Here is a 9877-nt window from a genome sequence, read left to right as displayed (position 1 = left end):
TTACGCTTTTCTGATGAATAAATAAGATACAGACAATGTGAAATGATAATATTTTGGTCTTAGTTGGTATAGCAAATTGCTCCAAATATCACAATATATTATCATTTGTAATAGTTTCTTTTGATGTTGCAATCATTTTGGGCAAACCTTAGCCTAATTTAATATACATCTTTGATCATCATTTTACCACAGAAAATTCCATATGGGGGGGCTTTTTTAAAAGTAACTGTGGTAACATGCCTCAGTATAAGCTTTCAAATAGAGGATGGATTTAAATGGCTTTTGTCTTGTAAAGTAGCACTTCAAAGTATCAGCAGGTGACCATTTGTCTCAAATGGCACTTTGTGTTTTCCCTCCATTTCTTCACTGACAGTACCTTCCACTGCAGGATCTACAGACAGTAGGTTTTCAGATCCATTCATTAAAGCAATTCTTTAAGAAAAAACAGAAACATAAAATGAAATAATCTATGTGTTACTCTGTAATGTATTTATTACAAACCTTTAACACACATACACAAAAATATGAACATACATATAACAAAATATGAAATAAAACATGAAACAAAGGAAAGGGAAGATAAAAAAAAGCAGAAAATGTATCCTTTTTATTGCAATGCAGGTTGTCAATAATCTAAAATTATGTGGTTTTGGTGCTCAATTTGCATCCTGTAGGGAAACATTTAGATAAAAATGCATGATTTGTCGAACAAATTCTCAAACACATCGTGTCCACTAAGCAGAGTACAATCCACTATTTGATTCCACATCAGATGAATCTGAAGATTTTCCTCCATCCACAATCACAAAACGTCTTTAAACGTTTGAGCAGGCTGAGCTTTTTTGATGTTTTGCCAGTGTGCTTGTGCTTGGTGGAAGCAAATATAGCACAGTCAAACACATCTTTGAGGTTGTGTTGTGTCAGTGCTGAACACTCCACATAGTCATGAGCTCTGATCCTGTGTGCCAGCCTTCTGGCCCGGCTGAAGGGCACTGGCTTGGTGCTCCGCTGGTCCAGATGAATAAGAACGTCCACATTGTGGCAAAGGTCTGACTGAGTTCCAACCAGTACGATGGGAGAGGTCGGGTTGCCGGCTCGGATCTGTGGGATCCACTTGGAAGTGATGTTGTCAAAGGAGACAGGGTTGACCAGGCTGAAGCATAGGATGAAGACGTCCACATGGGCATAGCACAGAGAGCGAAGGTGGTCAAACTCCTCCTGTCAGATCAACCAATGAAAGATGAGGAAGAAAGAACTAACTAGTCTGATAAAAAAAAAATCTTAATGTGGTTTTAAAAACATTTACCTGTCCAGCAGTATCTATCAGCTTCACACGAGTTGGGATTCCATTCACATGAACCAAACCTGGAAGTAATGTAGAAATCAGTTTTATTGCTGAGTCAAGCAGCATTAACCTTTGAAAATGAACCTTCACTCACCAGTGAAAACGTCAAAAGCTGTTTGTCTGTACTCGCTGTTGTATCCATTAAAGATGTAACTGATGATCATGCTAGTCTTCCCCACAGCTCCATCACCAACCAGCATGCAGCTCAGCTCATCCCTAAGTCTATTTGGTTTATCATGTCTCTGACAGGCCATCTTTTCTTAATAGCTATTACTCCATTATCCTCGCAGTTTGAAAGTCCATGCAGGAGTAGCTTACAGCATTACTGTAAAAGTTGTCTTCTCCCCAAAGGCCCGTTGGTGCCAATAAAGAAGAGAGGACACCTCGATTTGAAAGAACAAAGGCACCCAATCAGACGAGTGATGCCCCAACACTTTAACTGTTTCCGTTTGATGCTGATTACCATAGTCACTCCCACCAGGACGGGCCTTGAATTGTTATCTGTCGAAAAAAGAAGAGTTCATTTATAAAAAACAGATCAAATTCGTTCTAAAAATAATAAACCCAAACTAGCTTGATCGATCTCCCCTGGATTGGACATTAAAAAAAAAAGATTGATAAAAAAATGACAGGCTATAAGTGAGATCTTAAAAACAACTTATCACAAATGTTATCGATATTCACTGGATTGGACACAAAAAAAGGATTAGTTAAAAAAAGAAAAAAAAGAACGGAGATCTGCTTTTGCAAATAAACCCTTCATAGGCTAGCCTACTCCAGTTGAAAGCTCAGAATGAAAAATGCTTATAATAAAGCCAAATAGTCTTTAAAAGCCTATCGTAGCTTATGTTGTTATGTATTTTTTTAGTAATATTGTGCTGTCATTTGTAAGGTTTTGGAAAACGTTATTTAAAGGCTACTTCGTAAACTATTGCTACTTCTGTAGTTGCTTCTCACAGTCTCCGTCGTGGTAGGCCTGGGCCTACTTGATAAATGTGCCCAATAATTGAGTGTAATACCACTATTGGTCAAAAGAGGATGTTGTTGCTCCAGCGTTGGCTTTTGCATGTTGCAGCCTACACCTTGCGCTTCATCCAGACGCTGCTTTCAGTTTCTTCTGAACAGACTACAACTTGCCGAGTATTCCCGGTGTTTGGTCTCCTTCCAGGCAGCGCGGCAATGGTTATGTTTAGGGTTGAGGTTAGGGTCAGGTGCCTGGAAGGCGACACTGGAGGCAAACAACACCATCGAACAGTATTCACGTTTTATATATACATTCACATATAATATATAGTGTCTTCTAATAGGACAGAGATGTTTCCCAAAATACCTGTTTTTCCATTTCATAATTTATTTATTAAAGGTTGATCCATGCTCTCTTAACATCAGACCTCAGTAACTTTGGTATCAGAGAATTGTTGAATTTTTCCTGACTGGATGGATAGATAGATAGACAGATAGATAGATAGATAGATAGATAGATAGATAGATAGATAGATAGATAGATAGATAGATAGATAGATAGATAGATAGATACTTTATTCATCCCGAAGGAAATGTTAGAATAGGATGCCACCTTCTCGTACTATTGTTCATGTGTTTACAATCTACAAATTTAATTTTCTGAAGGCAGCTTTATTCTCCCATGTAAAAGGGGCAAAGAGCACAGCTGATGGGGCATTGTTAGAACTGTCACCAGCTGCAGTTAAAATAGCAGAAACTTCATGTGCCATGTTTCATCCTGTCTTTTCCAGGGTGACTGGGTTCATAAACACACACACTTAATATTCTTAATTTACAGAAAATAAAAATCCTCACAATTCCTCTGTCATTAACATTCACTTGCAGATTACACTGCAAAACTACCCCAAATGACAATAATTATGCCTTTAACAAAAACACTGCACTATAGACGCATCCTGACCAGTACATCGGTGCAATGACTAGTGCACCACACTGTGCACAAAGGGGGTGTATTATTGATTGTTTCTCAGCTAGTTACACCTCAATACAATTTAAAAGGAGTTGGGATGTAACATCAAGGCATTTACCCTGATGATCTTTGGCTCAGTACACTGGCATTCTGCTCCACTGGCATTCTTGCTAATATCACTATGAACTTATATTTCTGATGAGGATCTTAATGTGTCTACTTCTTGGAGAAAGTGTTTATTTGCATTGTTTGACAGTATTATGTCAAAATAGTTGCTCCAAGTTGTACTCCCTCTTTTTTGCATGGAACTGATTATGATGCACAGCTGTATGATTTATGATTGTTTTTATGAAGATAAGAAATGTGCAAGTGATGATGCTTATCAAACCTCCAGATCATCATCACACAGCAATCCTTGTGTCTCACCCCCGACCTTATGAAGTAGGGCCACATTGTCACAATGGTTATAATAGCAATGGCTATAATAACAACAATTAGACATTGTATTTTGGGTTGCATTGAACTCACCATTGTAGTTATATAGTTTAAAGACATATGGCTGAGGGTGTACATTCAAAAACTCAAAATCTGCATGATCACACAAGAATTGGACGAGCACTGTGAGATGTGGTTTTAGAGATCGGGAAACGTTTGTGGTTGAAAATACAGCTTTAAACAAAGTGTTGTTCCTTATCTGTCTGAGCCTGCAGGAAACTCTGCGTGCATTGTGTTGTAAGGTCTCTGCTTCCTGTTTGTCGTTGTTTCTTGCTCACTCATTCTCTTCTCCCTTTCTCTCCCCCTTTTTCCCACCACCTGCACTGAGAGTGAGAGAGTTTATTCCCCCTGGTAGGAGGACAACATCTGGTCCCCCCACCCCCTTGCCCCTGACACACGTCATGTCAGCTCCCATGCTACACCTCTGGCAGCTGTGAGTCACAATGCTCGTGTTCCTTAATTCAAGGTAAATGTCAAACACAGGAAAAGGTCTTTAAATATCTCCACATCCAAAGATTGTCTTTCCTGTAACAGCCACTTTTATCATCATAGATCAACCAGTAAGCTGTTCTTCAATGCTACAAAGGCATACTTGCACTGTGCAACTATATGCAGATGTCTTTGCAAGGTTTGCATGTACTTTGACCTGTGCAGCAGATGTCAGTAGCGTGCTGGCAACTTCAGCAGTGGCTCAGTGTCTAGATAATCAATTGAGATGCATATTTGATAATGTAAACATGTTTTGGTTCTGCATTCTCATGCTCTCTCTCTCTCTCTCTCTGCATGACTAGACATGCAGAAATGTATCCTGACACAGATTTATTGAAGTAATCTGCTTAGTAAAGTCTCCCAATGTGTGCAGCTTAGGGAGAGCCCCCAATGTAAACACAGCACACTTAATTTTTATCAAATAAATTTGCTTATCAATTATAAATTCCACTTTTGTTGACTAACTCATGTGAGTTAATTCAAATACACTAAATTCAAACACCCGTCGTGTCTCCTGGAGCTATTGCTCGGGTTGTTAAAAAGTAAAGCCCAGCAACTGACTTGAATTCCTGGTGCATCTCAAATCTGACAACAATAGATGAATCTGACAGATAGGTGTTAAAAGATTATGCTCCTCTTTAAGCCAGAGAGAGATCAGCATGGCACACTGTAGACAGGCCACAAAACAAGTGGCTGACACAAAGACGGCGTGATAAACAAACCATTTGTATATCATTTCCTGCATAATGTCTCTTTAAGTAGATATTGCGTAGGCTCTTAAGTGGTGAGGATTATAGCAGAATTGGTGCCTCCATCACACTGAGACCTCATTTCCCTCTTCTTCTTCAGTTCATAGGTGTGACTTTAGGGTCAGGGCTGGGACACACTGTCACTCGCTATGCGTATATTCAACATAATCTCTGTGAAACTGTTTGCATCCTGATGTCAACCTGAGGCCTGTACTACGAAGCAAGATTTGGGGTTACCAAGGTAACTTCAGGGGCAACCCAGGGCTTTGCGTATCACAACTGTGGGTTACTTGTTACCGGGTACATCACCCTGACCTGCTTGCTTGTATTTGACACAAAACATAGACAATGGTGGAACAAGTTATTTTGTGTTTATTGATAATGTACAGTTAATTTGAGTAACTTGTGAACCCTTTACTGAGGCCCAGACACATTTTATGTTCTGCCACTAAATATTACTGCACATCAACTGAAAATGACATCTAACCTAATCTAAGAAGTTTCACATTTCTGACGCATTTGCGGTACAATTATATACATACCATAGGAGCAAAAACAAGAGTCTACAGCCATGTTAGTCAATCTATGAGGCTATAGTAGTACGTTATCATGCTAACATGCTTACAATGACATGGTGCTGTTTAGAAAGTATAATGTCTAACATGTTCATCATCTTAGTTTAGTATGTTAGTTAGCATGCTAATATTTGCTAATTAGCACCAAAGTACAGCTGAGGCTGGTGGGAATGTCATTAGTTTAGCAGGTATTTAAATAGTATTGGGATACATGCAAATGATACTAGAAGAGTTATTCAAATGTCTTTTCCAAATTTAATGAACAACTACCAATAATAGTTGCCAAGACTTCAAAACCTCAATGTAAACTTTACCGTGGTACTAGAGTCAAGGGATCACCAAAGTCATTAGGATTCACCCTCTGAGGACCATTAATGTCTGTACCAGATTTCACGGCCTAAGGGGGCTATAACTTTGTCCTCGTATTGATGTGTAGGGTTTCTGCTTCATATTAGAGTCACATCATGTATCTCTCCAGTTTATTAGCAACAGTTAAAGCCCCAATCCCAGGACAACTCGAATTCTAGCACCTTATGGTCACTGCACCGAGTGATTCATGGGAACTCAGACTGGATCCTCACTACCTCCTCGCTACCACCTAGGTTGTTCACATTCTTGGCTTGTAGCCAGTTATTGCAGGAAAGCATAACTGTCATACCGTCAACATACATTGCAATTGTTTGAGTAATGATATACTGCACGTGCCTTGTCTTTTTTGTTGGATCAGTGCATTTGCAGTTAATCTGAATTAATATTATAACCAGCATTGTATCCTTTGGATGTGAACCAGCTTAGGGTAAGTCAGCATGTCCCAATTTCTAAGTGAAGCTTAAGTGTTTTTTGGCTTTTGTTGCCCAGCCAGCAGACCCGTCAATTTAGTTACTCCTGCTCCATTAAACCCTGGCAGGGGTCCAGGAGCAGAGGACTAATCCCACTTTACCCTCCAGAAAGCATCACAGGGGGTCTGTCCTCTGTGCCCCATGGGATATACAGTAGCCCTGCACTAAAACAGTTAAACAAGAATCCTTCAATTGGTCTGCTTGGTGACAGCAGCTGATAAGCATAAATAAAATGCAGATAAATATAAAACAGAATTTGAAGAGAAAATATTATTGTGGTATTACAAAGCTGCAATTTCTGTAGCAAACAAAAATGGTAACTGCATTCTTCTCCATCAGGTGTTTTTCTCACCAAACTGGTGAATCACATGTATCTGTGCATAACTGTAATACTTTTTCACAACTCTCATGTTTTAGTTATCTTTCTAATGCATCTTTACCTTTTGTCAATGTCAGAGTAGCAGATGACTTTACACATATGGAATGCTGATTTATGTGCTGTCAATACACACTTACATCAATATCAAGGTAAACCTGACTTTGTTTTTCCAAGTAGGTGTGATGACACAGATGTATTTGTCATTGTATTTAGTGTCCATTCTCAATCAAGAGAAGGATTATAGTTTAATTTAAAGGCTTTCTGCATGAAAATACAAGCAAAGACATTAAAAAAACATTTATTTTAAAACCCAGTCAAGGTATGATGACTCCATCTACAAAAGCAAATCCACATCAATTCCTCAGTATCTGAATGTTTGATCAGATGCATCACAGGGAACTGATAACAATATCACAAGGGGTCTCACCCTTTGGTCTTTGAAACATCTGTTTTTTCTACTTTAGTTTCAATTGGCTCCACATCAATCCACACAGCAGCATACGTTCTCGTAGAACCCGATTAGAATCTATTTAAACAGGAAACTCTGCCGCAATTGGCTGATTAACATGAGAACACAATCTTTTAAAGGGATTAAACTTTCCAAACAAACAGAGCATTATTATTTGCCATTACACACTTAGGAAACAGTTGACTCAGACTGAAAATGAAATAAAAGTGTTCAAAAAGCTTGTTCATGTTGGTCAACACAAGAACGCCTTCATGGTTATGTTGATTGTTAATTCATTGGTAACAAAACTAGTTTGTTAAATAAGTTCCTTTGCATTGTGTTAAGTGTAACCAAATGTTCCAGAGAAGGGGACTGGGCAGATGATTAAAGACATTGATGGTAAATTTCTCACTCTAAATGTACTCAAATGAAAGAACAAGTGAAGTGAGAACACAGATTTGGTATCAACATAGACAGATCTCATAATCAGTGCTAAAAGACATTTACAAGCAGACAGAGGCTATAACCATAATGTTGCAAAGTATTTTAGTGTACTATTGCGGCATAAAGTCTCAGAGACTAACAATGACTGCGCAGCTGCTTGATTGTATGCTGCAGTGTTCACATTGTAAAATACCATTGATATCCAACCTCTGTGAGTGTGTGGGAAACAGACCTGCCTTTTCCTGTTTCTTTGAGAGAAAACACTTCAGAGAAAAATGGCAGGAAATCTCCAGGGCCTTTTGATTCAGGCTGAGAAAGTAAGTTATAGTACCTGAAACCTTTGAGTCCTCATGATGTCAGGGCCATCTTAGGAGGGAAATGTCAAGCAGAAGGTAAGAAAGTCCAACACATTTTCATTATTCACAAGGCCATTTGAGAGTCCCTGATTACATAGTGCAGGTTTTGTTAGACATATTCTAACTTCTAAGTTGTGCTTGCTATTCGAAGGCAGCTTGTGTCTGCCAACAGGGGGGGCCGGAGCCTCATCCCCATAGACTGTATAGCTCATCCCTTTATCTGTATAACTTCTACTAAAGGCCTCAGTGAAGGCACTAAAACAGATTGATTTCCATATCTCCTTTTTTATATAAATTTTTAATTGTGTAAGATAATATATCAAACGTAGGGCAAATGTTTGAGGCAGGAATCTTCAATCAAATGACACACAACCATCTAATTATTCCCTTGACGTCCTGGTTGTGACCTTGCTTGCTTTCACCATCTACATTTAGCAGCTGCCCAAGCAGTTCTAGTGTGGCCCTTCAAAGGGAAACATTGTGCAATCATTTTATTTTTGACATGTGCTGACATGCAGAAAGAAAGGTAACGTCATCCCATAAGTAAGCATAGCATGTGTTGAGTTGGCCAATCATTCTGTGGTACAGGCTGCTATGCAAACACGGTGTGCTGTTTTGACCAGAACAAGCACATGCTCCTCTCTGCACAGAGTGTGAGTACCACACAGCTAGGCATGAGAAGTTGTCTAGGTCAAAATTGACTACTTAACTTGAGCATACATATCGGTACTAAACACTTCCAGATACATGCATAATTATACATATGCTTCATAACGTGGGAATGTGTATAAGGGTATGAGGGTGCATATATTTGCACGTGTGCTAATTAGACTAGAGGTTAATTTGGCTTCACAACGTGATAGGTAGAACCTAGAATACACCAAATACAAGTTTTAATGCCAACACGGGCATACTGCGCAAGCATCAACACTTGGACGTAACAGTATATAACAGACCCAGATTTGCACAACGCAACTCTGTTAATGTTATCATCCGTCACTGCAGCTGAAGACAGACTGTTAAAAATATAGTGACACTTTCTATCGTGAAAAAATACCAGTAGAAGATTATAAACCAAAAACTACACAATTGGACATGTAGGATCTACCGTGTGGATGCTCATGCTGAGCCATTTGCAAAAGCAAAAACAAGTTTGCATTGCTTAAATGAGTTGAACTCAGAGGTTTCCTGGCATTCCTGCAAACCAGACCAGGAAGCATATTGCACAGCCTGCTACCTCTCCTCCCCAATTGGCTCAAATGCTTTTAAGAGGTTTAATGAGCTCATGTACAATAAGACTGAAACATAAACCTCCTGGGAAAATATCCAACTCTGTGGCCCTTGATGCACAGTCACAAGCATTGTCACAAAACCAGGATATTTCATTGATGAACGCTACACTGGCTTAGGAAGCTGCTTCTCATTTGTCCACCACAGAATCCCAGAAAGTTAATTGAAAGACCGTTTTGTCATTTTGGGAAATACACTCATATGGTTGATTGCTTAACGTGAGATGAGAATATTGATACTTCTCCTTCTGGACAACTAGGAATGGATTGTTTAGTGCTGATTAGCAAATGTTACCAAGGCTAACACAACAACGGGGGCTGAATTTTGTTTCCCTTGTTCTGTCCCGCCTTGGTGAAGGCCGTCTCAAAGCTCTTATTTCCTCCAAGAGGACCAAACATTGAGGAGGGATCATCGAGGAGCTATAGCTGAGGACACGCAAGAGCAGCCTTCCCGGTAGCCATGCAACTGAAGGATTTGCTTACTCCGCCCAAACACCTGATGAAGTTTTGTGACTCTTCAGAGGAAAGGACGTCTC

The 9877-nt window shown here is 39.4% G+C and overlaps 1 protein-coding gene across 1 annotated transcript; it reads right to left on the bottom strand.

Moving 5' to 3' along the window:
• Positions 1-555: 555 nt before the first annotated feature.
• LOC116669682 (rho-related GTP-binding protein RhoV) lies at positions 556-1834 on the bottom strand. Its single transcript, XM_032499639.1, has 3 exons — positions 1440-1834; positions 1307-1365; positions 556-1218 (listed from the first exon to the last, which is right to left on the bottom strand). The coding sequence occupies exons 1-3, from the start codon at positions 1597-1599 to the stop codon at positions 769-771; spliced, it is 669 nt and encodes a 222-aa protein (XP_032355530.1). The 5' UTR covers positions 1600-1834; the 3' UTR covers positions 556-768.
• Between the last annotated feature and the right edge of the window lie 8043 nt (positions 1835-9877).

The sequence above is a fragment of the Etheostoma spectabile genome, chromosome 20 (genome assembly GCF_008692095.1).
Source record: "Etheostoma spectabile isolate EspeVRDwgs_2016 chromosome 20, UIUC_Espe_1.0, whole genome shotgun sequence".
Classification (NCBI taxonomy): domain Eukaryota; kingdom Metazoa; phylum Chordata; class Actinopteri; order Perciformes; family Percidae; genus Etheostoma; species Etheostoma spectabile.
The sequence above is the reverse complement of the archived record's forward strand: the minus strand, read 5'-3'. Positions and strand labels throughout refer to the sequence as shown.